The 27717-nt window shown below is 42.6% G+C and overlaps 3 protein-coding genes across 3 annotated transcripts; 2 read left to right on the top strand and 1 right to left on the bottom strand.

Annotated features, from left to right (window-relative positions):
* Positions 1 to 2459: 2459 nt before the first annotated feature.
* On the top strand, positions 2460 to 4214 carry LOC134198530 (sushi, von Willebrand factor type A, EGF and pentraxin domain-containing protein 1-like). Its single transcript, XM_062667945.1, has one exon. It carries the CDS (start codon positions 2527 to 2529, stop codon positions 4021 to 4023), a length of 1497 nt encoding a protein of 498 aa, XP_062523929.1. The 5' UTR covers positions 2460 to 2526; the 3' UTR covers positions 4024 to 4214.
* Positions 4215 to 5559: 1345 nt separating this feature from the next.
* LOC134176530 (complement C3-like) lies at positions 5560 to 15311 on the bottom strand. Its single transcript, XM_062643198.1, has 31 exons — positions 14624 to 15311; positions 14274 to 14470; positions 12447 to 12497; positions 12183 to 12392; positions 11969 to 12127; positions 11841 to 11912; positions 11475 to 11529; positions 11270 to 11329; positions 11003 to 11212; positions 10812 to 10929; positions 10406 to 10628; positions 10122 to 10343; positions 10008 to 10059; positions 9905 to 9955; positions 9686 to 9844; positions 9509 to 9625; positions 9129 to 9314; positions 8838 to 9067; positions 8287 to 8379; positions 8038 to 8233; positions 7800 to 7984; positions 7575 to 7727; positions 7365 to 7427; positions 7185 to 7303; positions 7016 to 7127; positions 6892 to 6957; positions 6731 to 6836; positions 6552 to 6674; positions 6426 to 6491; positions 6019 to 6089; positions 5560 to 5959 (listed from the first exon to the last, which is right to left on the bottom strand). Exons 1-31 carry the CDS (start codon positions 15309 to 15311, stop codon positions 5564 to 5566), a joined length of 4809 nt encoding a protein of 1602 aa, XP_062499182.1. The 3' UTR covers positions 5560 to 5563.
* Positions 15312 to 26325: 11014 nt separating this feature from the next.
* On the top strand, positions 26326 to 27159 carry LOC134176529 (uncharacterized). The gene has a single exon (XM_062643197.1). The coding sequence runs from the start codon at positions 26326 to 26328 to the stop codon at positions 27157 to 27159; it is 834 nt and encodes a 277-aa protein (XP_062499181.1).
* The last annotated feature ends 558 nt before the right edge of the window (positions 27160 to 27717 follow it).

The raw sequence follows: 27717 nt of genomic DNA, 5'->3' as shown, positions 1-27717 counted from the left end.
AAACCGACTGGATTTTTCCACTCTGGCGGCGCTTCCTTAGCAAGACGTTTACATTGTGCACGACGTTTCGTAGTGTCAGGTGACATTGGTTAGTAGAAAGGCGTTGTAGAATTGCAGAGCTCGTCATGTGTTGGTTTTGTTCCAGACACGACCATGGCCACGTATCTCGATATCTAGAGCGTCAACACACACATCAAAGCAACTGTCTCACCCCAGACGCAGAGTGGATTGCAGTCCTCGATGCGCTGCCATCGCCAGTACTTCTGGTTTCGTACCGCCTTTCAGCGGGGCACGAGTAGTTAAAAATTAAAATAAAACATTTTGAGAAAATGATGGGTATATACGTAGGAATGATGGGTATGTACTTAATCATGGTCATCTCCTACATCACAATCTGGTACTGTGAGTGTCACATACAACTGCTGCGTTTAATTAAAGTAATTAATTTAGGTAAAAAGATTGTGATGTAGGAGATGAGGATGATTAAGTACATACAGATCCCTACATACCCATCATTTTATCAATGTTTTCTTTATTTTCTTAAAGAAATGTGGATAGCACGTGTTTGAATACTTTTGTATGGGCGGCCATTTTAAAGTCGTCGCATTCCTACACATGTACGTAATCAAATTCTACATCCTGTCACACCAATGATATTAACTTAAGTAGCTTTCGATTGGACTTTGGCGTTGTTCTAGCCACTCTACTTGTCGACATTGCGATTTTAGACCGCTGTCAAGCGTTGATACTAGAGACATTACGCTAAGGAGCGCTCATTAAAATCTATTTAGTCTCGCGCAGCCAGCTCCTTCCGTTTTTGATTTCCGTTGGCCGAGAGTAATTAATAGATTAAGTTATTAAGGGAATAGAGGTCAAATGGCACATCAGAAATGGCACGTGCAGGGCATCCTACGTCTTTGAAGGTGTACACAGGTTCCCAGTTGAAGCTGCAATGCTTCATATGCCTCTACTTCAATGCATTGGACTGCTGCCTATACGTACTGCAGTGTTATTTGCGACGCTATGCATTTGTTTCCTTTAATCGACAGCGCCACAAAGTACAGTTGCACCGGCGTCGGAAGCGGCGGTATGTAGCCTCGTCCCCACTCTCTCACGCGCTAGTCTTGTCCGCCTGGATTTGTTATACGGGCACCGGACAAGAGCAGCGCGAGGGAGTCTGGGGTCGGGGCTAAGGGCATTTAGGGCTGAAGCCGAAGTCCCCTCGCTCAGTGCAGGAATTGAAATATTCTTGAAATTTGCAAATTTGTTTACGGTCGGGAAAGCGAGGTAGTTTTGCGTACACATGATGATATCCACCTTCTACATCCACGGTCTACATCCACGGTTAAACTCCCCGCCTCCGCCCCCGCTCGATCGTGAACATCTTCCTACGCCACGTCACTGCCTCTGTAATTTGTGACTGACACTAATGAATGTGCACTACAGTGCAAACCCTCCGTGTGCAGTATAGTCAGTGTAACTGTAAAAGAGCGCGAGCGGCACGCAATTAGAAGGACTTGAGAACGACGCTGACATCCGGTCACGTATTATTTCAATCAGCGATCACGAATTACGCTGCCGTTGCCTAGCAAATCGTGGCGTTACTATACCTAGTGTTCGCGGTACCGAACCATTCAGACGTATTGCATCCGGGACAGCAATCAACATGTATCCGTGACCCTTTCCCACCGTCCGTATGTCGAGTAGTTGGAGGGACTGCCTAAGCAAGACTGAAAAATTCTGAATATCAGTGTACGACACATGTAGATTCTCCAAGCCTTTGCTATTATTAGACTGCGTGTAGGACTATACTCCGCCCTCTTTTCCACGACGCTCCGCCCTTTTGTTATTGTTATTTCTACCGACGTAACTATTCTATTGTGTAATAGTAGAATCTATGATTGATCATACCCTTGCGACTCGGGCGCAGAGTGGAGGCGCGCGCCCTCGACGAGGTAAGATAGCTAGATGGTTGCTTCGTGGGAACTAGATAGCCAAGATGTAATCGATGAGTTATAACCACGAAATGGAGCATTTGTGCCAAGTCTCACGGAAGCCGAGGTTGTGGTAAGAATGACTTCGTGCGGCCTCGAAGTTGCGTGAGTTGTCCAGACCCGGTCTAGTCTATAGACTACTATCAGTAAGTTGAGCATGATGTACTCTAGAAATATCAGTGAGCGAAATATTGAATCGACCGACTGTGGATTTAGACGTCTAACATAGAGGCATTTTGCTATAACTGATTCGTTCTTTACACATTAGCGCAACTACATATTATACAACATCTGCGTTTCCTTGCACTTCACAACTGCATGTCATTGTGCTAATTATAATTAGCATCTACATGAATACTTTTCTAGGTACCTAGATCTTTTAACGTAGAGATTCAAAGAAATAAAATTCACACGCAAAAGTGTCGATAGCACCTATCTCTACACAAAACAAGGTAGCATACGTTAATTGACCTATCATTTTCTCATTGCTTGCTTGGTTTCAGTTCTCTAGACAAGCCGTTGTTTGTTGAAGATGAGTCGTTCATCGAAGCATTTTCCAGTCTTGCTCGTATTGTTACTTTTCATGGTTACGTACACCGCAGGCTGGGGACGCAGACGCAGGTCTTTACCGCGTCCTCCTCCTCCTCCGGCACCGCCGCCACATTGTTCTAGTTGTTCTCATGGCAAATGTGTTGGCAACCCAGGATATTGTTCCTGTGACAGTGGATGGTACGGAGGTGATTGCAGTCATCCCCAGTGTAGCTCTGGCTGCTACAATGGCAAGTGCACCAATCCAAACAGATGCAGTTGCAGTGAAGGCTGGTCTGGTTCCACATGCCGCACGTCTGTATGCTCGCAAGGATGCAGTCAAGGAACATGCATAGCTCCCAATTACTGTCGCTGCAGCTCAGGATGGAGTGGCAGAGCATGCAACAGTCCTCTTTGCACCGGTGGATGTTTGAATGGTGGAACTTGTCAGTATCCCAACACGTGTACATGCTTGACTGAATTCACGGGTCCCAACTGCGAAGTTCGATTGTGCAACAATTTTGAAGCTCCTGCAAATGGCTCAGCTGAATGCAAAGTTGACCTTATCACTTCACGATATCTTTGTGATGTCGGTTGCCGTGTCGGTTATGCGTTTCCGGTCGAGCAACAGCCAAGTAGTCTCCAAATTTGTGATAAAGAGGGAAGATTTACACAAGAAACAGCTAACAAAGAGATTCCAGATTGCACTGAAAAAGGTCCAGTTGACTTAGCAATAAACCTAACAGTGCAGTCTAACTTTCCAGTAGCTTGCAACGAAACATCTCAATTTGACTGGGAAGAAATCAAAAGAAATGCGTTAGAAGCCATATCTTACAGATTCTGCTTGTCGGCAGATGGATGCAAGGATCTCGTGACTTCTTTGATAGACTACAAGTGCCACCCAGAAGAAAACGTTGTTAGCCAGGAGTGCCCTTATCAACAGCAAACACCTACCGCTGCAACTGATACTCCCAAGATGATTATCACTCTTATCTTTCAGGTGTTCGTCAACACTAATGTGTCGGGTTCTTCTCTCGGAACCGAAGATTTGTTTGTCTTTGAGAAGAGATTAGAAAATGCCTTTGAATCTACTTCTCGCACCGTCAGCGAGCAACCAATATCCATACGACTGACACGTCTAGAAACCACTGTAGACATTGTATCAGAATCAATTCAAAGCTCCAAAATTGAGATGAAGTGCAAGGAAGGAGAAATTCTAGTAAATTCAAGCTGCCTCATCTGCTCCAGGGGTACATTTTACAATAACGTAACTCATGTTTGCGAACCGTGTCCTCTGGCCACATATCAAGAAATGGAAGGTCAAAATTATTGTAGCAGGTGTTCTGAAGGACTGACGACTAGACTTACTGGCACCAAGAGCAGCAACGGTTGCAAGTCTTTGTGCCCTCCAGGATTCTACTCAAGCAACGGCTACCAACCATGCACTCAGTGCCCAGATCCCGGCACACAGTCTAGAGCGGGACAGACTAGTTGTGTATGAGACTCTCACGCGTGCATGCATATATGAGACTCTTAGCAAATTGCGCTGGTTTTGCTAATGAGTACGGTTGTGTGTCATTGTTAGACATTGTGTGGTTTGAGCAGTTCATTGATGTAGTGTTTTTGTGTTTGCTGTTACTGTTGACAAGGTCCTAGACTGGACTATATACACGTTGCATGGATCATCGAATAAGCAAAATAGGAAATTGACGGAATGGTGTCATCCTTACACCTGGATAGGTGTAATTTTTGTGAAACCTATCAAACACCAAAAGGCGTACCCAGATGTCTAGGTTCACAGCAAATTAACACCATCAGATGGTGTAAAGCTATCACCATGTAGTTTGGTGTAATGCTGACTCCGGGATCAGGCGCTCCAGAGTACTCACTGCATGCGCGACCCAGCCCTGGAATGCATCCGAATATTCCCAGGAATCACCCCTGTCGGTGAGGCAGCTAAAATCGCCCTGCAATAACCGTAACGCTAATTCTAACCCTAAGTATAGAGACAGCAAAAAATCGTCTCTCTAAACAGTGCAGACATCTTGGCATTAACGTGCGTAGAGAATAGCCTGCACACATTAAGAATTTCGGTGTTATACCGCGCTCCGTTAATAGCAGAGCATATAAGAGACCAAACAAACTTAACCCATGGATGTGTTGAAGAGATTTCCGTTCTGTGTGCTACAATAATGCATGATTGGCATAGTGCTTGAGCCTTCCTTGCTTCTAGTACTTGAACGTATTTTAATTATTGTTTTGCATACACAATTGTTCTGCAACGGTTTCTTATGTTATCTACACTTCAACTGGTGCTACAATTTTCAAGGCCCTCTAATCGTTTAGTTAACTAAGTAATTGTTGAATATAGTAAGTGATTGATTGAGAGGCACAATTATTTTAAACACGAAAAGTTTCCTTAGGACATATACATCAACACACACTTTCTGCTGTATTGAGCTGTCTACAGAAGCAACGCCACTCTAGTGTCGGGGCCGCGTTTGCACACTGATAAAAAAGTAGGTGTAGCAGTAACACTAAACTGGCAAGAATTCCGTGAAACTATCTAAACACAATTGCAGTGCATATTTTACACCACTACTTGATGTAACCGAAGCACCTCAAATGCGGTGTCTAGGTAGCCTTGCAAGCCAGGTTCTTCACGAGATTGTGCAATTCCGATAAGAGCTCCTCCTCCTAGCGTGACTCACGTGCATTTAGTAGCGACTGTGGGGAAGAGCCTGGCTTACAAGGGTATACTATATAGCTTCGCAAGCCAAGCCTTTCGTATTCACTTTGGGACCTCATGTGTTGTTGGCGCCAGCTTGCACTTGAGAGGAGGTGCTTGATTTGTTGACCGGACAAACATTATATCCTGTAGTCTTCCTTCATAGCAAAAGCAGACGCAAATAACACCTACATCTACCACAACTTTAGCACACTGAATTTGGGGAGACGGACTAGGGAAGCTAAAGCAGAGCTAATAAGTTCTTGTACGCGTGTCGTGTGACCGACTAAGCGTTGTCTGTCTTGTGTGCTTTCTAGCACAAGTCACTTCTTTCACATACGTTGGGATTCTCTGTTAGGCTGTTGAAATATCGATAAAATCCGGATACGCAGTCTCTCTTTGCCTTTTTCGCACACTGGCTCTTGAACTTCTTCTCACAGCTCCTCTTTTGGTTGCCTTTTTTGTTGCGGCATTTCTTTTTGATACAATCTTTCTCACTTGTCTTTAAGCAACCTGCATCGTACTTTGGGACAGTAACCGGCCACTCTTCAATAAGTGAATTTTGATCAAGAATAAATTTTTCTCCGTCTAGACCCATGATGTGGTAGACATTGCCTACACGAAACTTGGCTGACATTTTGCAGACTTCTTGCATCCAAAACAGAACTGTGTCGTTAACTTTAAGATCGTTCCTGCCCGGTTTCAGAATCTGTGCAGAAACCAATCTTAGCTTAAGTTACACATGCTGCTAAAAGTTTGACACTTTACTTGTTCAATTTTACATTTGTGCTTGATCCACGTATTCTTCTTTTCTATTGCTTTTACTTTGACTTTGTATGCTGCAAGTACAAAACATATTACTTACATATAATGTATTGAAGGATTTTGAAATTTTTTAAATTTGGAAGTCTAGCAGATCTATTTATGTAAAGCGATGCAGAGATAGTTGTAAAAGTGTAATCCTTATTTTAATAGATTTTTGTTTAGAGCATGATAAATAATTAACCTTTTTGAATGCCATGCAACCAAGATTTAGGTGCCAATAGTCATGGAATTTTAAATATATAGTTTTGTAATATAAAAAATTTATTAAAGTTTTTTAATTATACGTATATCAGTAATTTCTTTGAAATAATTGATATATCATACTGGTAAATAAGAATTCTTTTGCTTACCGTATTGATGATGGTTGCAAACATTGCAAAGACGATTGTCAATATCCTTGATCTTTGGACAAAGGCCTTTACAAAGCAAGACAACGTTAATGGTACGTTGATTCCAGACCATCAGCTCCATTTTACCTGCACCACATATGCATATTGGATCTTGAACCGATGACTCACCAAGTGTAGATTGTTCACACCCAATTAGTGCTAATGTTGCACTGGCACCAGAAGGTGAATAGAATTTCGAGCATTTAGTGTCTGCAATTATGTGTTTGATATAATAACTGTTTTTGAAACAATACAATAATTTTTACCTGGGTCAGACTTCTCAAATACTTTAGCTTCCACTGGTGCGACATGAGAAACAATATACTTCTTTGTAGCCTTGAATTCGATGCATGTCGCTGTGTATGAATTTATCTTAAAATACAACTTGATCAACAACACACTAAAACGTAAGATAACGCAGTCTTACTTCTTCCAAGTAAAACGTTACAAATCTCGAATTTAATTCATAATCGAGGCTCAAAACTTGACTAAGCTGTAATTTTAAAAAGAAATTGATTGTTTACTCATCAAACGTTAGAAGAAAATTTCACCTCTTTTAGGCAAGAGGGGTCCGGAAACGGATCTCCACCTTCGCAAGCTTTAAACCCAGTCGGTATTTCTATTTCCATGATAGACATGCCAGTTCCAAATCTGCCCTTATATCTACAAATACGTCTTTTCAAATGGTTTGCAATAATATATATATATTGATAACCATACTTTGCGCAGGCTTTTATGAGGAGGTCTTTAGACTTTTTGCTTTCAAACTTAGCTGTGACCGTGAAATCAAAGCTACAGTCTTCAGCTTCCAAATCAGGAACGTTGTAGCTAACTTGCACCTAGCACAAGATTCATGTAACTACAATGTCTAATATTTTATCTATACATTATTGCACTTACTTGTACCAATCCAAGACCGGTTCCTTCAGTTTTCACTCTGATTATACCATCTTTGATTGGTATCTAATCAAATGAAATAGGAAATACAAGTAAAGCGTCCGCTTTGTTGTGCTAGTTTTAGGTAGTAATTTGTGACTTATTTAATCAAAGAAGTAGTTAGGTTAGTGCTAGTGTTTCATCAATCATTAAATTGTGATGCGTTGCTCTCACGTATAGTTGTTGGTCAACGTCTCTGTTGTTGTTATCTATTGTAACAACATGTTCAAAGCTGTCGTCCAAATCCGTCACAGTCACTCTCATATTGCGATCCTGCGTTAGATACGATGCAAAATCGGCTAGGCACTTTAGCGCTATGGTTGTGTCCTAGACAATATAACAAATCATAGCAATATTTTAATACATTTTTTCAGAACGTGTGACTAGATGTATTCTTACTTGAGTTGTCCTAAAAGCTCCTCGTCCATTGCGTGCAGTGTTTACCCATTTGGCAATGGGTCTAGCACAGTCGACATTGTTCTGCGCAATATATGCGCACAGCATGTATGATGTTATTTCAATCGATTCGGCTCTGGGAGGAGTAAGTTGAGTAGAATTTCCAACCCAGTATTTCATTCCATATCCTAGAGTTAAAGAGTATTACGCCTGTCCCACAAACTCAATTTCAATTTATCACTTCGTATGGAAGATCTCATAAGTTCATTCAAAAGAGTACTTCTCGCCTCCTCGCTGCAATTACAGGTTGTGCAGTTCGCACAAGCTAGTACAAGGGCATAATAGACTACAGCTTTTGTGTGTTCATCAGTGACGCGTCCGGCTGTCACTTCGTTCTCTAGAAAAGCTACTGCTTCACAAATTCCATCTTTTACAGCCTAATTTAGACACTTTTCATTTCTAATTCAATTTCTTTTTTTTGAAATTTTACTTGTGGTATTCTGTACTTAGGCTGATGACAGCACTCGAGAAGGCTAACGACAACGTAAGAAGTGAGAGAAGCAGGTGTTTGACGATGCCGTCCCTGTAAAATGTCAACATTTATTTTACTTGTTTCGAAAATAGAATTCAAATTATAAAGATAGAGGTGTGTTACAAACAGGAGGTATTATGTTAATAGAAAGATGACGGTGTTGGATTGCGTTGTGTATGGACGAGCATTACGAACAGCATAAGGCATCGATGCTTTATCTGTTCTTGCTGTTAACAGGTGTGATTTATGGTAAATGTGGCAGCAATTAGGGAGCAAGTTAAAAGTAGGTTTGATGATTGCAGCCATCTTTGAGTTGTAAAATTGTAATGCTTGAACCTCTAGAATATCATTTTGTTTTTATGGTCTTTGTTACTAGGTCAATCTTTCATAAATATGTCTTGTTTTCACAATATTAGTTAAAGAATATAAAAGTAAAAAATAGACAGTAAAACGTAAAGTATTAGTGAAACATGAGTATAGCAGGTGATCTTGTAGAGAGTCTTGCATACCCTTATGAAGTCTTTAACAAGTCCACCTTCGTAAAATTCTCCAGACGTGTTTTGACGGTTCAGCAAAAAGTTTTGTGCGCCCGTGATTACCCTGGGATCGATGTGTATGAGATCCAATGCACCACACATTGTCCTGAGCACGAATGCTGTTAGCCAGGTCACAGTCACATGTCTCTTACTTGTTGCAAAACCGCCTTCGCTTGTCCTGAAATTTAACTGATGCTGATAAGCTACAGTCACACACCTCGTTTATACTTCATTACAACAACATGGTGCTCTAAAGTTGCAAACATCGTCTTATCAGAAATAGTCTTCTCAAAGTTTCAGCTTTGTTCAGCCTGCGACTGTGCTTGAGATACTTTATTACTGCGACGTTGGGCCCAAACTTGATCATGTTCTCTTCTCCAGGTCCTCCTGGTATTTTGAGCATATTTCTGACATTGTACTGAATTGGTATGGTACCTTCAAGGTACTTTCCTAGAGGATGTAGAAATTGTATATGAAAGTACAACATGTATGTGTTGACGGATAACAGAGAAAGGATAGCTGAAAATAGAATTTGAAAATACAGACAGAAATATATCAAAGAAATCCGATAAAGATTTACAATAAAATATTTCATATTAGATAGACAATAAGAGCTGATGTTAACACTGCATCCTTTCTAATACCTGTTACTGATACAGAAACATTGGCGGAACCGGGAATAGAATTAGAAGGGAGCCGTATTCTGAAATAATTTTCCTGAAATCCACGCCTTCCTTCTGTGTCTTCGCTTTCTCGAGTCTCTGTATTAGAACAATTAACACAATGCTGACAATATTATATATTTTTTATTATTTGACTACCTGAAGCTCTAGGACATGGCTCACACAATTCACCCCAACCGACACTCAACTGTTTCTTTTTCAAATCGCAGCATTCATCTTTCGTATACAATTCGGGAAGTCTGTTGCTGCAACTCCTATCTTCGGCGAGAACATGATAGCATGGTCCTTCAGTAAAATCTAAATAGGGCCATTAGAGCATCCACGATTAGATCCTATATCTATTGCCAGATGATATACCAGGAGTGTTGCGGCGAAATCGGATATCACATTTATGATCGACATTAACACCTTTACGGGAAAGAAAAATGTATTTAGAAACAATACATGGCACAAATATTACCTGATGGATCTAGCTCAGCACTCATTGAGTAATCCCTTGTTACTCCTTCATACTAATTAATATAGAAACATAAAAATTATAATGGAATTTCTAATTTTGAGTAAATCATCATACTTCTACTTTCAAAACTTGAGTAACTTGATCTCCTATATTGACGAAACCAAAACTTATTAGTTGAACTGTTAGTTCAATGTCTCCAACATCTAGAGGAATCACTGGGAAAAGAACTGTCTCAGTCGCGTTTGTCCCTAGAGTAAATCTTCTTTCCTCTCCTGATGATCCAAGACCGGCTGTAGTGCAAAGACTATAAGGAATCTTGACCATTTTCATTAAAACCTAAATGGAAATACTGATAGCTAGACGGTTTAATAATGTTTGTTCCATAATGTCACTTAAACCTCTTTTTGCTCTCCGTAGTTGTATGCTGTACAAGGTATTGAGACTTGCTCTTGCCTTCTCACAGAGAACGGAAGATCGCATTCCACAAAAAGTTTTTTGAACACAGCTAATTCGACTTCTTTAGCCACCCCAAAACCATTATTTGACAAGGTGAGTCCATGAAAAATCCAAGTGGTAATCGAATGAGGCAATATAACGTCCTTAGTAATTCTCCCACTTTGTCTACAAATTTCAATCAATTGTAAAGTGTATTCTGACTGTGCGCGTGCGTGCGCGCGCGTATGTTTGTGTATGTTTGTGTGTGTGTGTGTGTGTGTGTGTGTGTGTGTGTGTGTGTGTGTGTGTGTGTGTGTGTGTGATACAATGCAAGTGCATATGTAGATGTAATATTTATTAATATCTTGCCCTGAATTCATGACATCTTTGACCAACCACACGTGAGGAAAATAGCTTCTTTCTTGTATAAATATAATTCCCTGAGAGGTACTTGCTCCTTGGCTTAGTATTGTTCTATACCTCAAATCTAGTAATTAGACGGCGGCAGCCAAAAATATAAACCTAAGGTAAACAACCAGCTAACAAATATGATGATTTACTTGCAGGAACGCAGTAACTCAAGTATTCTTTAATGCATTGCTCTGTTAGTTCACAAGTAAAATTGTGACGTCGACTGTTTTCTTCTGATGTGCTGACTTCTTTCAGTTTTCTATTACACGCGTTTGCCAAGTCGTCCAAAGTTTTATTGTCAACGTCGGTTTGTTCGGTAATATGGCCACCAGTTTGATTTCCAAAACGTTCACAGCAACCTTAACAGAATGCATTAAGAGAATTCATGCTAATTAAAATCCACGCTGTGTTTCTACTTAGTTCGGTTTCATGAACGCTTCGTTTCTTTTGAGTAGTAATGACAGGACATTCTCTTCCTATAGATTTCATTAAGATATTACAATAGCTGTTTAGTTTGTCAGCTAAAGCATACTCTGCAATATACTGTTAATTAATAATTTGATTATTAGATACTGCAGTCACACTTAGTTTGTTAAGAATTATTGTATTTTGCAGTCTTACTTGTTCTAGGGCTAGTTACAAAGTCCATATTTGTGACGGCTGTCAAGCCAAATGCCTATACAAAATAGAAGTGCTAGTTTAATTCTTGAAAGATTCTCAAATGCAGTAAATCATAATTGTATTGTAATGTTTGGCCCATGGAGAGATAATTTGTGATATCATTATAGTAATCTAAAGTTATGGAATTTATGATTTCTACTTTGCGTTTAAGTAGAAATGTACATGAAATTGGCAACATTTTTGTCCCTTTTTCTAAAATATGCGATTTTGTTTGAGATTTACTGAACTTTTAACACACAACCAATAACGATAATTGTTCACTATGTCAACAATAAATGATTGATTAATTGATTAAGATTTACTTACGTCAAATATCGTCGAAGATTTTTGAATGTTTCGTTTGCATGACAAGTCATAAACTGCACGCTTCTCAAACAACTAGAAAGAAGAAGTCTTAAAATCTCGAGCCTCACAAACGTATTGGTTGTTCTTGCCTGTTCTCTTGTGAGCTTGTTCTTGTTATTCAAAGCGTACAAGCCTTTGTCAACAGCCAACAGTGCAACATCAGAGTCTATTCCAGTAAAAACTTCTAATTTCATAGGACTTCCAGGTGTTAAGGTTGTTCCCCCACGCAATAACGGAGTAACAACAATCTGTAAATAACTTCGCATTTTATTTAAACTCATGATTTTATGTACATTTGTGTACGTCGTTTTGAAACTTTTGTTCTACCAGCACGGTAAGAGCATCGGCAACAACGGTTTTACATATTTCGTCGTAGTAATAAGCAATGATGTGAAACTTGTCAGACCACTTTTTCTGTACGTCGACAGTAAATGATGCCGGGTTATTAAAAGCAGGAAAGCTAGTTCGCCACATGATGTGTCCATAGGCCATCACCAAAACTGTTAGTGTTCTCTGAAACAAAAAGATCAATTCAAGTGATCACAATATGCAAAAAGTTTGTCTTGCCTTTTGAAACTTTTCCTGCTGTTGTGAGATTTCAAAAGTTGCCTGGCCAACCTACATCATGATGTTACAGAGATAACCTCTACTCTTTACAGAGATTTCGAGTTAAAATTAAACGAGAACTTTATGATAATTATAATGGTTGCATGAACAGAAAAACAAATGTCAGCACGTAAACGCGCGCGCGCACACACACACGCACACTCACGCACGCACACGCACACACACACACACACACACACACACACACACACACACACACCACACACACACACGCACACACACACACACACACACACACACACACACACACACACAAACAAACAAACAAAAGAAACCATACACACGACTCACGAATGGCTAACATAAGTATCCAGTAACCTATTCAGCGGTAAGACTAGTGTTGCCACAGAAACAACCTTATGGCACTCGGAATATCGAATCTATGAGTTCCATATTTGATGATAGTAGTATATCTAGCGTCAACCTGCCTTTCCTCCATATTTCGCATCCTCTTGGGGTCTTCGCACCCCGTTCGGGGATTCTCAGCCCCTCGAGTCTGCGAAAATATGGGGTAGGAGTAGGTGTGGCACTTTGTATGGCCAGATATACTACTAGAACTCGTACAACCAAATAGGTAGCGCACACCATGGGGTACCGACGACTCTGCAATCAGTACTAAATTCTTCTTTATTAACCATAATTCTCGTGTTCATCTTCGATTATAACTGAGTAGTTTCTAAAATTTTCTAGGAATGTCTGCGAATATTGAGAACTTAGCAAAAGACATCAACAATTCTCGTTTAACTTACGGCTATAAAGCACGGTTCACAGTATTGACGCTGAAGCTCAGCTGAGCGTCAACATAAAAAACACCGCCTTGACACAGGCGGCATCCTTTGATGTTGACGCTTACCCTAACGCTGGAATATGATTTATTTCTATTTTACCGTCAGCGTCAACGTCGGCGTCAGCGTCGTAATGTGAACCGGGCTTAAGAAGGTGTTTTTCTGAACGTTTTCTATGACCGTCTGCGAGTATTGAGTACTTAGCAGCATATGGAGTTTTGTACTATTATAATCGCTCCGTATATAAGGGGCAAAGGGCTATCGCCGCTGTATGATGCGCCCACTGTCTATAGAGAAAGTTGCGCTCTATTAGACAAAAAGCATCTCTATTATATAGCAACATATTTGTGTGCGGTGCTCTATCGACAAAGTTGGGCCGTGTTAGGCAACTAACCTACTCTATTGTATAAGCACAGAGTTGTCTGATTAGGCCTCAGTAACTTAATGCGATCGGAGGGTCATCCTCCAAATCCGTTGTTTTAACAACGATCAAAGATCTACGAAGTGGGCAAAAGACATCGGGCTCGAAAGAGTCTTTCGCCTGCGCAAAGCATAACTCGTGCAACTCATCTCCAAAGTTAGAGACCTTGAGAATGCACTGAGAATTTAACGCGCCTGTCAAGCTGGGCTATATTCGTCACTGCGCGGAACCGTCAACGATAGGGTCAAGTCGAATTGCAAAAAATTTGAGACGAGGTCGATGCTTCGAGCCAAAAAGTCAGTCAAGACATACAAAATCCACGATACCGCTTGGCTCTCATAACAAGACTTATCCCAATTATGACAATAACCACTAGCATAGCACATCGCGTAGAAAGGTGCCGGTCTGTTGAAAAAACTAGACGGTCAACAAGAACGAGTGACCAAAGGGCGTAGAACGGTTACTTTAGATGTAGACTATATTCTTACCGAATTAATGATAGAAAAGCTGACCCTCCACGCTCAGACGGCATTGTACTACCTCACCCATTCCTACACCTACCGAATTCAAAATATCAAACATGGTAGCGTGATGTTGTTTAGCAAAAACGTATCCATTAACAAGAGAATAAGTCAGCTCTAACAAGTCCGCTACTGGATAGCCAAACAAGAACAAGCCAGACTCACCACAGACAACGTAGATCGTCACAACTCCAAGTGGGTGTTTGTATGATTTATCAAAGTCCAACTGTCCGTCGTCTAGACACGAGAAGTCCTACTCGGTACAGGATCCCTACCAGAATGGCTGCAGGAAAAGAAGGGCCTCGTTGCTCTGGACGCGTGGAATAAAAAGCTATGTCAGTTTTGCTGTCTTGCTCTACACGAAAGGGTGCGAGCAGATCGCAATACTACCAAAGACAGAGAGATCGACAAATCCTTCTACAATGAGCTGCTCCTCCATGTCTCCAAGACCAATCGAGACAATCTCGACTAAATCGGAAAACATTTCAAGTTGGGTATTTACATGTACCAGCCGATCGAGCAAGTATGTCACTTGAAACGACAACCCGCCCACTATCCCGACACGATAATCATCGGAATGTTTGAGCAGTATGACTTCTATGTCAAAGATATCAAGAAGGTGGCCCGACTCTATGTGTGTGGTTATTGCTCTCATTCTTTCATCAAGTCTTCGGACCTTTAACAACACGGCGATCGGTGCACCCAACGTGTCACAAAGATCGTCTGCCCAGGTGACAAAGTAGACAAACCATAGTCGGCTTACGAGAAAGCGTTCTACCCCAAACAAAACGCGAGCACGATTTGTTGGCTTGAGTACGAAAGCCAGCAGGACGGCGTCCACATCCTTCACGCCCAATGCGGTCATGATGGCGAGCGCTGGATCGCAGGCGCTCCATTCGACGAGATGGCCAGTCGAAATGTATTTCAATTCCACCACTGCTGTTGGCACGGATGTCCCAAACATCAATCCGATACAAGGTTGTAAGAACAGACAGTCGCACGAGAATAAGCAATTCGAGAAGCCGGATTCGATCTCGAGGTCGTGTGGAAATGTGAGATACCAAAAGCCGCTAAACATTTTCCGATGTCAGTACCGCAAAACGAAGCTTATCCACACGCCATCATGCACGAATTCGAATCCTATCTCGACAAGAGACAGGCCCGCTCACCCACAACGACACTACATTTCGAAACCGAACACATTCCAGAATCGGTCTCTTTACGCGACATGCTACAATCCTCCACCCATCTATGCAACCCCGACCCAAGCAACTATTTGAAGAATTTTTCGATGAGCTCCAGAGACGAACAGAACGGATACGAGAAGCCGTTCGTCAACGATATCTTTCCAGATCTCGAATATGTGCCAACCAAACAAAATAATCAAATCCAAGAGTGTTCCGACAAAGTGCCAGTGCTAGGGTTCAATTTTGGAAAATTCGATATGAACGTCATACGAAAGCAGCTTGAGAGTACAATCACCGACATAGCCAAAAGATCAATGTGGCCAAAAGGGCCAACCAGACCATGTTTCTGCTAATTCCCAATTCCGATTCCGAAACGTATTGAACTACCTTACGCCGGGCACCAGCTAGGACGAATGGGTCAAAGCCTACGACTGCCGACTGCAGAAAAGCTGGTTTACCTACGAGTGCTTCAACAGTTCCAACAAACTGCAATACCCTGGACTACCCGACTATACAGATTGGTACTCGAAACTAAAAAAACCAGTACCCGCTTGCCCTCTAAGAGTGGAAATCGTGCAAGCGCACATTACGAGAACGAGAGATGATCACATTTGCTGATTGGTTGCAAAACTACAGGGATGTCGATGTCGAATCTTTTGTAAAAGCAGTCACCAAGATAAGAAAATTTATCATCGGTATGGGTCGACATCTTTAAAGACGCCGTCTCACTTTCAGGTGTGTCCCTACAGTTTCTACTCTGAGGCAACCATAAACAACGCAAAACACCAGCCCTCTTCGCGGTTAGCAACGAGCTCTACACATGCTAAATTTGTGGTTACAGGCGGCTCAAGTCTGATGTCCAAGAATTATCACTAGACTGGAGCCACGCGTATTATATCCCATCAATATGACGACGGCCGCCGTTGTCAAAATTTTGTGCAATTTGATGTCAATGCCCTATACCTCTGGACAATGTCCAATGGAAAGGCCTGTGGACCAGGAGAGGTCCAACACTACGACAAACCCCACGTGTCAAACCATTCCTTGATAAACGGCTCGCGGGGAAATAGTTTGGTTTCGCAGAAGCAGACATTCGAGTCCCACCACAATTCCGCGAAAAGAATTTAGAGACGTGTCGCCTATTACGCAATTGAAAAGTGGACAAGGTCGACTTCCACCAAGACATGTTGGACTATCTACAACGCACCGATAGAGAACGCATGCAAACGAAAAACAGTGCTTGGTATCATGTTTGCTAACAAAATTCTTCTGCATGCTTCCATGCTCCGATGGCACATCGGACACCGTCTAGAGGACACCGCCGTATATCGGACACGGTCTAGAGGACACCGCCGTATATCGCACGATCGAGTACAACGCTAAGAAGATATTCGAGTAGTTTGTGAAACAGGTCACCGAGGCGAGACGCAACAGAGATGTCGACAAAGTAAAGGCCCAAAGCCTACGGTAAACTCGTAGAAGCATTAGAGCGCCATACCAACGCCACCTACACCAAAGATAAAAACGTCGTCGATCGAACTATGAGAAGCCCCTGGCTTGATGCTTCTGGGTACGAGGAAATAGACGACGCCTACTAGCTGCATTCGCAAAAATCTTGGCTCACGATCAGACCTCCATTCCAAGTGGGCATCGCGGTGTACCAACTCGCCAAACTATGGATGCTCGAGTTCTACCACAACTTCTTCGACAAGTACGTGGATCGTCGCGACTTTGAGTTGATCCAGATAGACACCTATAGTCTGTGACTATATCTACCATGACCCTAGACGAAGCGGTGCGACCACAACTGGTGCCAGACTTTCAGAGTCATCACCAAAAATGGCTGGCTTGGAAGCAATGGAGCAATCGAACCCCAGGTCTCTAGAGGGATCACAGGCCATCGCCTATGCAACAAATGCTATTACGTGGACGATAGATCCGGTCAAAAGAACAAAGCCTCCACTAAAGGAATGAGCAAGAAGCACACTGATATCACCTGATGGCGCTACGTCTCGACTCTCCAAGGTTGAAACGACCATGCGCAGAATCGAGGATTCCGAATGGAGGGAGGATGTATGAAGACGTACCTGCAAAATATAATCTGTCTCAGCGCTTACTATGACAAACGCCGAGGTGCCTGATGGAAATCACAAAGAACTTACATACCAATCGCTATCAAGCCAAAGATACTTGATATCCTCGACGACCGAACCTCTACGCAATTATTTCAAAAGATAGTGTTGGAGTTGAGGAAAAATCTTCTGCAGAGTCTCCTCGATATCGGAAGAATCTAAGACAACCATTCGTCTGTAAATTAGCTATAAATGGATTAAAAATTCGTCGACAGTTCGAAGTTGTAGTTTTACAGTCAGTTTGAAAAACAACACTTTCAATTCGTACAACTCTTTGGCGAGTTTATCGTATATTTATTTGTCAATGAATCTTCTCCAGAAACAATTCCAGATTACAGCAGCCACCAACATCCATCTACCACGACCAAAGAAAGGTTTTCATCACTCAAGCGGCGGACCTCCAGACTAAGGGTCGTACCTTCTCGTATGGTGACACATACATGACTTGTATATATGGGTATATATAAACATTATAGTAAAGTCTCACTCACATCCGAACAAGGTCTTGGAAAGTCGACTTTGAACTTTTTATAGTACTTTCTACTTAGTTTGTCCGAAATGAGAAAACACACATCGGTAACGAGGTCGTTCAATCGGTTGAGTTCAAAGAGCAGAATATCCTCATAGAACTCTTTTCTCGAAGAAATCCTTTCAATGAGTTCAACTCTTTCTGGTAGATGGTGTAAGCAAATCGACAGGCCTCCACCTTAATTAAGAATGATTCTTCTTTATGGTCAGTGAGTGCAGAACTGCACCCAAACCAGCCACACTGATCCCGATGGAATTCACAAAGACCCCAGGGTGGCACCCACATCCCCCAACCAGCGGAAATCACGTGTAGCGCCAGGTCTTTGCGTTTAGAACACCTAAATATTTTTCTATAACCCAACATCGGTTGTGGTATATGAAGTATAGCTGTGTGAACATACGAATATTACTCTCTGACAGATCGTCGTCGATGTGATTGAAATTGATAACTGGAGCCATCTCTTTATACTAGGGTTAGATATTTTACGACGTTTTCAACTTATCCGAGTCTTGCCCAATATCTCTTAGCTGGTTGCCAAGAAATAGAAACGATTGAATGTTGTTATGATTATAGTCTAAATTGCTAGGTTGTCTGCTGGAATAAGACTATCTAATTTCATCTTGACATTGTTTACAACAACGACAATGGCATTCCAATTATTTTGAATTTTATCTCCATTTTTTCAACCCTAACCAACTTGTTTTCGACAGCATCTATTCTTGTCAGCAATTTATCGATAATCTAATGATGACCTTCTATAATACATTATCTCATTGTAGTCGGGTCCATTTCCATTAGTTCACCCGTTATCAACTGTTTATTTTCTCTCGCAAATTAGCGTCCCCAATCGGACGTAGTTTTTAACGCCTTGACGTTACGAACGATTTTCAGCAATTCGTCGATCTCCCTGTTCATTCTAAACTTGTTTATTGACATTATATATAAACGCTATATATAGAGATTTCATAAAATAGATCTCATTAATTTCGACGACGGACATCGAGGCGAGCCGAAAGACAATTTGCATTTCCTACTCTCCGACTGTTATTACTTCGTGGTAAAGCTAACGAGATGTGGAAAGAGACAACATTGTTTTGTAACATGTTGATGAGGTGAATGAATCCCAACGAGTCGATCATCTACACTATTAATCCTAACCAAGAAAAATATGATGCTACAGGACTTTTACGATTTGTGGGAGACTGAGGGAGTGAAATAAAATTCCAAATTCGCCAACGAGAAGAGGTGATACCCGTCGAAGAACTGGACGGCAACCCTAGCAAGGTGGTGGTGTTTGACGAAATAAGAAATAACAGCAGTCACATGAAACCCATCGAGGGATACTTTTCCTGTCCAGAAACCGTAACTGCAATTATATCTACCTCACCCAGAGCTACTACGACATCCCGAATATATACGTCGAAATAACGAAGCCTTTTGTCTCTTTTACGGAATGACCACCAAGGTATCCGAGACATAGCAGACAATGACAGAAAGGCCATCGGCAAGAAACAGTTTGCCGATACCTATACGAAGGCAACGCGCGAACCTCATTCATTCATGCTATACGACAAGACAAGCAAACACATACCAGAGCTGTATCGTTGCAGATCCGATACATTCTATATACCACTATAACTAGTTACTGTAACTATATTTTTTAATGTAACCCTAAACTATGGCATGGCATTCGCGCAAGTGAAGAGCGTGCCAGAGCGTAAAGCTTTGATCGATAAATTTCTCAAGAATAGAGAGATTCCTAAGAACCGTATCATCAACGAGAAAATCGGCAAACTGTGTTTTCAGGAAGATGTAGCTTGATACTTGCAACAACCCATCAAAGGAGAGTAGAGCAGACAGCAATATAAATTGATATCGAAATTACAAGAGGTTCAGCAAGCTCTGGCAACAACGCAGGTCGTCATCGTCGATGCTATCTCAATCTACTACCTCGCATTGCAGCCATTGAGGAAGCCCCACCACCTCCTGCGTTGCCGGCCCCCACCGCAGCAGCCGCGATAATAGCACGAGATATCTTGCCAGAGACAGCTGCACCAAAGGCATCGAAAACACGAAAGACAGTCACTGCAGTCGATATAGATAAAGACCTAGACTCAAAGGTTTTGAAAGATACATGCTTTCACTCCTTCTGAGATAGGGAAAGATAAAGATAAAGATAAAGATAAACTAGCCTAAATTATTACGTTACAACAGTATGTTGGTATTGAATTAAAATCGCTTGGTCCTATTAAGAAAGTTAAAACACGAGAAAGACAAGCATTTATTTGCACAGCCATAAATACCTTACAAAAATACCATAAATGATTGAAGGATATCGAAGGCAATTTAAATGACATGGTGATCAATCACAAGCCCACCACTCGCACGAAGCCTATTCTACCGAGACAGCCAGGGAGGGTAGAGGGCACACGTCAAAGATCCCTTACAAATTCACATCGGAATCCACCTTTGGAGATCTGTACATCGATCCCTTCAACTGGCAAAGATGAGATTGGAAGCCTACAAAGGTGACGAGTAGGTCGTATCGAGAAAGATAAATACAGAGCTGTTGGAGCTGTTGACCAAACGATTCAAGACAAAAATTACGGAAAGCGGTAGAGCCCTCAAACCCTGGAACAAACTGGTCGAGCTCTCCGGTCTTCCCGTTATCAAACGATCCATGAAGTACCGCCCGCATGCCCCTGAAATCAAATATTACAAGTGCCCGGACAAACTCTGGTGTCGCTTGGAAGTTCTCATCGCTAGCAAAGATGCGGGTAACGAGAACATTACTCTGCACCACGAGATCGTGGAGGTCATCGACGGGTTTTTGAAGGATGCCATCATCAGCGAAAAAGACTACAAAAAGAGCTCTATGATCAACTTGAAATACGTACGAAAGCGATGCGTATGGAATTCAAACTTGCCATTCTACAAATCGTGATGGCTGTTTGAAGAAATAACGATAGAGTGTTGAGCGACATCGCTTTGGATTATGCAACTCGATTGTATCGGAAGAAAGAGTTTACACGAGCTAAGTAATTGTATATATGCTATATTCGCGAAAAGAAAGAGGAAACCTTATCTAATTCTGTATATAGTGCCATGGGTAAAACGATTCTAGCATTAGACAGTGCTCGTGGAAGAGGATCGAGTTCCAACCTCACCGTAGAACTAGATCCACTACTTAGCCTCGACAAATATGTCGTTTATTAATTGACATTGATCTCCAGTGAAATATGGTATTCGTGGTATAATATCACAACGGCCAACAATCTGTTCAGTGCCACAACGGTTCAAGGTGGGAGTCTGTTCCGATACCACCAGGTGTTTAAAATATTACCGCTTCAACTTGGAAATGAAACGATTGATAAAAACGAACGATGAGGACGAAGACGGTGTTTCCGTACCACCCAAATACAATACCTTAAATCACGAATAATTCTTGCTAATGGTGACAAAATCTATTTTGCACTCAAAAATGGGTTGAGCGATCTATTGGGATTCGAGGCAGAGGTCTTGGGAAAAATCAAACAAGTAAACATCACCTTCATCCACTCGTTGTTGATACGATGCTCCTCGTATCCTCCAGCTACCTCAACGGGAGTCTCGGTAATGTCATGCTTCTCTGTTGACCAACCACTGGGATCGCTCCTCTTCATCAAACCAAATAATTTGATATACAGTAGAACGGGTGAGTGAGAACAACTATCCAATATCACCATGCGCATGACCGACCAGGATGAAATTCCAATCGAATTCAACGGACGGAGAACGACGTTCTTACTCCACATCAAATCTAATTATCCTATAGGTATAGCGGCAACGATGCTGTACAGACGCAATCTTTTGTATCGTAAGAAAATCGTACGGGATCTCTCCTTGGCAACGTGTTGGATGTTGCCAAGACCGTATTGAAAACAGAGTCCAAGATAGTGTTGGACAAAGGAAAAAGGATTTGCTGAGACAGGGTAGGGAGAAGCCTCTGGATACAGGTAAAGATCTAGTCAAATATGTACTTGAGGGCAATAGACCTGCCTTGTTTGGACGCAATTGGCTAAAGCAGATCAGGCTACATTGGCCCCTGATGCACATCGAGACGAAGCCGACGCTCGAACATCTCTCTTACAGACATACTAACGTTTTCTCACAAGGACTGGGCTGTTTGAGGGGCATCAAAGCAAAGATTCGCTAACACAAGATAGTCAACCACGGTTTTGGCAGGCACGGCCAGTAGACTTAGCTCGCAAGCCAGCAGTAGAGCGAGAACTGGACAAATTGGAAAAAGAGGGGGTGGTGAAACAGGTACCTTACAGCGAATGAGCCGCATCCATCGTGACGCCTGTCAAGAAGGACGGCCTGGTCCGTGTATTTGGTGACTTTAAAGTCACATTTGATTCACAACTGGATGGAGAAGCATACCCTCTACCACGAATCGACGAGATCTTTGCTAATCTGAGCGGGCAAACACATTATAGCACAATAGGTTTGAGGCAAGCATATCTCCAGATGGAGCTCGATAAACAGTCCAGCCATGCCTAAAAGTGAACCCGCAAAAAGGATTGTACCAGCAGCAGCGGTTAACGTTTGGGGTTGCGTCAGCATCTACTATCTGCAGCGAGTCAAGGAACAAATTCTGCAAGGAATTCGTGGAGTACAGTGCTACCTGGATGACATTATTCTGAGGGGCACAACCATAGAGCAACATTTGCACACTCTTGACGCGGTGTTGGAGCGACATCACAAGTATGGATTGAAGGCGAATAAAACCAAGTGCAAATTATTGCAAGATACCGTGGAGTATTGTGGTCACGTTATCTCTTTCATCGAACTCCATCAGGTGGACTAGAAAGTACAAACTATCACCCAGATGCCTAGGCCACAAGAGATTACACAGCTGAGATCGTTTCTTGGCATGGTCTAGTACAACGCCAAATTTCTACCTAACTAGCTAGTCAGCTGAAACCATTATGCCAACTGCTTCAGGAGGATACAAAGTGGACATGGAAGAGAGAACAAGAGAACTGTTTCAAAGCTGTCAAAGACCTGCTAATACAGGATCGTGTACTTACACATTTTGATCCAGATCTTCCTGTAATCTTGGCGTGCGACAGCTATTCTTACGGGCTGGGTGCAGTTACGGCCTGGGTGCAGTTCTCTCTCAGCGGATCCCAAACGGTAGCGAACGGCCAATCGCATACGCATCAAAATTCTTTAGCAAGGCAGAGCGGCAGTATGCACAAATTGAACGAGAGGCGCTTGCTCTTTTTTGGGAAGTACGGGAATTCCAGATGTATAAAAAGGGCGACCGATCACAAACCGTTGAGGTAAAGGATGGCTCCCAGTAAGCCGGGTCCCGTGACAGCAGCTTCCAGAATACAGCGCTGGTGCCTGTTTTGGGGGGCTTTCCACTATCAAATTGAATTCATGACCACTCATTAACACGCAAACTGTGTCGGTCTTTGTCGACTACCGCTAGAAACCGAATCAAGCGGGACGACGAAGGAGGAAGATGAGGTTACGCTTCTACTACTGATAATGGGTAGTGATAGGGTGAGCACTTTTAGTCTCGCGTAGCCAGGCTGTTTCCGACGCGTCATACTTCCGGAAGAAATGTTGTTGTTTTCGACGCGGCGGAAAGGGGTCTGGCTACGCGAAATTAGAGCACGGTCTGGGCGCCCGAATCCTAACGAGAAAACATCCACGACCACTGTTGATGACTGGAAGAGGGCGAAAGTTTGGTATCTAAATAAAATGTTTCGTTAATAGAATGGTTGTTTTTTTCGGAGTAATCCGGAAAAAGTAATCCGGGAACTGGTATCATTAATAAATATCAATAACTTACAATTATCTGTCTGACCACGCGTTGGCACCAATCCTCTGAAATGGTACCAGGAGATGGCACAAGGAGCGGTAGCATCGGTACTAGCGGGTCTTCCATCTCCCATGCCTAGCGGAGGCAAATTGGGCAAGAAATGGCGCAAATGGCGCAAGAAATTTGAAATCTACTTGAAGGCAACGAGACAAGCCGATTGCAAGACCCCTATCTGACGTTAAAACGTCTCTTCTTTTACTTGCAATTGGCTCAGATAGAAAAGGAGATCTGTGAAGGTCTCTCTTTCAAAAACGACGAGGACAAAGAGAAGTATGACGTTATTCTGAACAAATTCAAGACGTTCTACGCCCCAAAGGTAAACATTACCTGTGAGCGATATAAGTTCTTTACACGTTCTCAAGAAGAAGGTGAATGGATAGATCGTTACGCAACCGCCCTCCATAGTCTCGCGCGTACATGGAAGTTTGGGGATATACGGGACTTACTCATACGCGACCGCATAGTTCTGGGTGTTAAAAATCCGCGTTTGTCCAAACGACTTCTTGCAGCGGGTGATCCTGATCTACAGAAGACTCTGGAGATGTATCGAGCTGAAGAAGGTTTTTTAGCGCAAACACATGGTATGTCAGCTAATGTGTATGCGAAGACTGTGAGTAAGGTGTCGTTTATGGAATGCCAAGAAGATGAATCTGATGAGGACTCTGGAGCAACCCTAGTAGCAGCAGTCAATCGACAGCGACAAAGGTCAAGTAGTGGAGTGAAGAAGTGTTACCGGTGTGGCAGAAACCATCCTGCTAGAAGATGCCCGGCATGGGGAAAGACATGTGGAAAGTGTCGAAGATCAATTCATTTTGCAGAGAGGTGTAAAACGAAGATAGTAAATGCACTTTCGGTATCAGAGGAATCAGTTTTCAACATTGACGTACATGGAAATACGGATACAGAAGGAACACCGGCACAGCTACCAGACAATGAACTAAATTGCAGACAGTCTATATACACTAGGGATGCTCACAACAGAGGAAAAATATCAGTCTGTTTGGAAAGTTCCCTAGATCATCAATGGTACATCTGTTGCATTTAAAGTTGATACGGCTGTTGAGGTCAGTGTGTTACCTAGAGCAGTTTATGATTGGCTACATCAACGTCCAAATTGCATACATCAAAGGCAAGACTATTACCTTATGGATCGTCACAACCAATTCCTATTGATGGACAGTGTGTTTGTCTAGTATCTCTGGACAATGGGATGCAGCGCCACTTGAGATTCCAAGTAGTATCGTGTCAGGATTAGACCCTCCTAGGACTGAGAGCATCTGAACACCTAGGTCTATTCAACAGGGTGGCTACAATGCAGGTCAAGAGCACGAACAGCTAACCGTGGTTGGAAGGAGCAGCGGTACCTGATGACAATATTGAGAAAGACCCAGTGGAAGCACAGTACAGAGACGTGTTTGAAGGGCTCGGTCATCTCACATCTTATCAGTACAAGATTTCACTCAAAAGTGGATCTAAACCATATGCTGTCACAACACCGCGACACATTCCACTGCCCTACCACCAGAAATTAAAGGAGGATATAAATCGTATGAAAACCCTAGGGGTGCTTTAAGAGATCACAGAGTCTACTGAGTGGACAAGCCCAATGGTGGTAGTACCGAAACCCAATGGAGATGTCAGAATTTGTGTATGCTACTCACACCTCAACCAATCAGTGAATAGGGAACAGTATCAACTGCCTACGCCTGAGGAAATATTCGCCAAATTAAGAGGAGCCAAATACTTCACGACCCAAGATGCATAATCAGGATATGGCAGGTCCCCTTAGTGAAGGAGAGTTCAAACCTAACCACTTTCCTGACACCACATGGACTATTTATATTTATGCGTCTCCCATTTGAACTTAACTCAGGATCCGAAATATTTCACAGAGCGATGTCAAACATGCTTGAAGGAATTGATGGTGCCATTTGCTACGTTGACGATGTTCTGATCTGGAGAAGCACAAAGGAAGAACATGATCGGCGTCTGCATCAAGTTTTAACCCAATGCCGCCCGCGAGGACAGCGGTTGAATTCTTCCAAATGTAAATTTCGAGCTTCGCAAGTGAAATATTTTGGCCATAACATCACATCAGAAGGTGTCCAACCGGATGCAACAAAGTTACAAGCGTTGCTTTCAATAGCAACCCAATCTCCCGTGAGGAGTTGAGGCGATTCAATGGGATGGTAGCATTTTTGAAAAAATTTCTTCCAAATCTTTCGGAGGTGACATGACCCATTCGTGACGCACTAAAGGAGGACTTGGAACGGTATTAGGGTCCAACGCAGGAAGCTGCATTTGGTAGACTCAAGAAATTATTGGCAAGCGCACCAGTGTTGGCATTATATTCACCTACGGCCCCAACGATGGTATCTGCAGATGCCTCTTCCTATGGAATAGGAGCCGTATTGATGCAAGAGCAAAAGGAGGGAACACGTGCGAGAATAGCATATGCCTCGGAAACCCTAACTGAAGCGGAGAAACGATATAGCCAGATAGAAAAGGAAGGCCTTGCTATTACTTGGGCATGCGAAAGGTTTGAGCAATACCCATCGGTTCGACTAAAGGCCTTCATACTGGAAACTGATCATAAACCCTTGCTGCCGATAATGAATGGCAAGGACATCAACCAGTGTCCACCAAGGCTACAGAGATTAAAGATTCGACTTACCCGTTTTCATTATCATGTGCAGTATGTACCAAGAAAAGACTTGACAGTAGCAGATGCCTTGTCTCGTTGCCCGATGGGAAACACAGGCAACAATATGGCAAACAACATTGAAACCTACATCAGTGCAGTAACTCTAGCTGGAATTCCTGCTTCTGATGCACTGTTAGCTGATATTCGTCAAGCTACAGAAAAGGACGCACAACTATCGAAGATATTGGAATATATACGTGAGAGATGGCCCAACTCAAAAAATACGAATGGAACCGATTGTACGTCAGTTTTTGAATTGCTAGCATATTTCAGTTTTGTAAATGGTGTTCTGCTAAGGGGAGATCAAATTCTCATGCCCAAGAAATTACAGAAAGAGATGTTGAACAAAGCCTATGAAGGACACTTGGGAGCCGCGAAGTCCAAGGCAAGGGCCCGCGAGCGTATATGGTGGCAGGGTATGAATAAGGCAATTGATGACATGATCGATCGATGTGAAGTGTGTGCTCAATTTCGTCACCAACAAAAAGAGAACCCGTAAAGTCCACATACCTTCCCGATCATCCTTGGCAACAGGTAGCCTCAGACATCTTTCACTGTGGGGAAAAGGCGACAGTTTGCTGGTAGACTATTATTCTCGCTATCCTGAAATTCGACTGTTACGAGATCACAGTACAGCGGGAGTCATTACTGCTTGCAAAGATATGTTTGCTTGCCATGACATTCCAGTCCACTCCATCAGCGACAAGGGCCCTCAGTACGTAAACAGGGAATTTCGGACATTTGCTCGCACGTACAGATTCAATCACTCAACCTCTTCTCCACGACACCCGCAAGGCAATATTCATGCGGAACGCACGGTTCAAACGCTCTAGACTCTAATGCAGAAGTCGTCTTATGCTGGCAGTAAGTTGTATTTGGCACTCTTGGCTCTACGTACCAGCCCAAATAGCATCACTGGTGTATCCCTAGCTGAACTACTCATGGGAAGACGATTGCGTTCGCGTATTCCAGTGTTGCCAGAGGCTCTGGTACCAAGCATATCTGATATATCTGTAGTTCGTGAACAGGATTGCCAAAGCAAGCAATGCCAAGCACA

This window comes from Corticium candelabrum, chromosome 2 (assembly GCF_963422355.1).
Source record: "Corticium candelabrum chromosome 2, ooCorCand1.1, whole genome shotgun sequence".
Lineage (NCBI taxonomy): Eukaryota > Metazoa > Porifera > Homoscleromorpha > Homosclerophorida > Plakinidae > Corticium > Corticium candelabrum.
The sequence above is the reverse complement of the archived record's forward strand: the minus strand, read 5'-3'. Positions and strand labels throughout refer to the sequence as shown.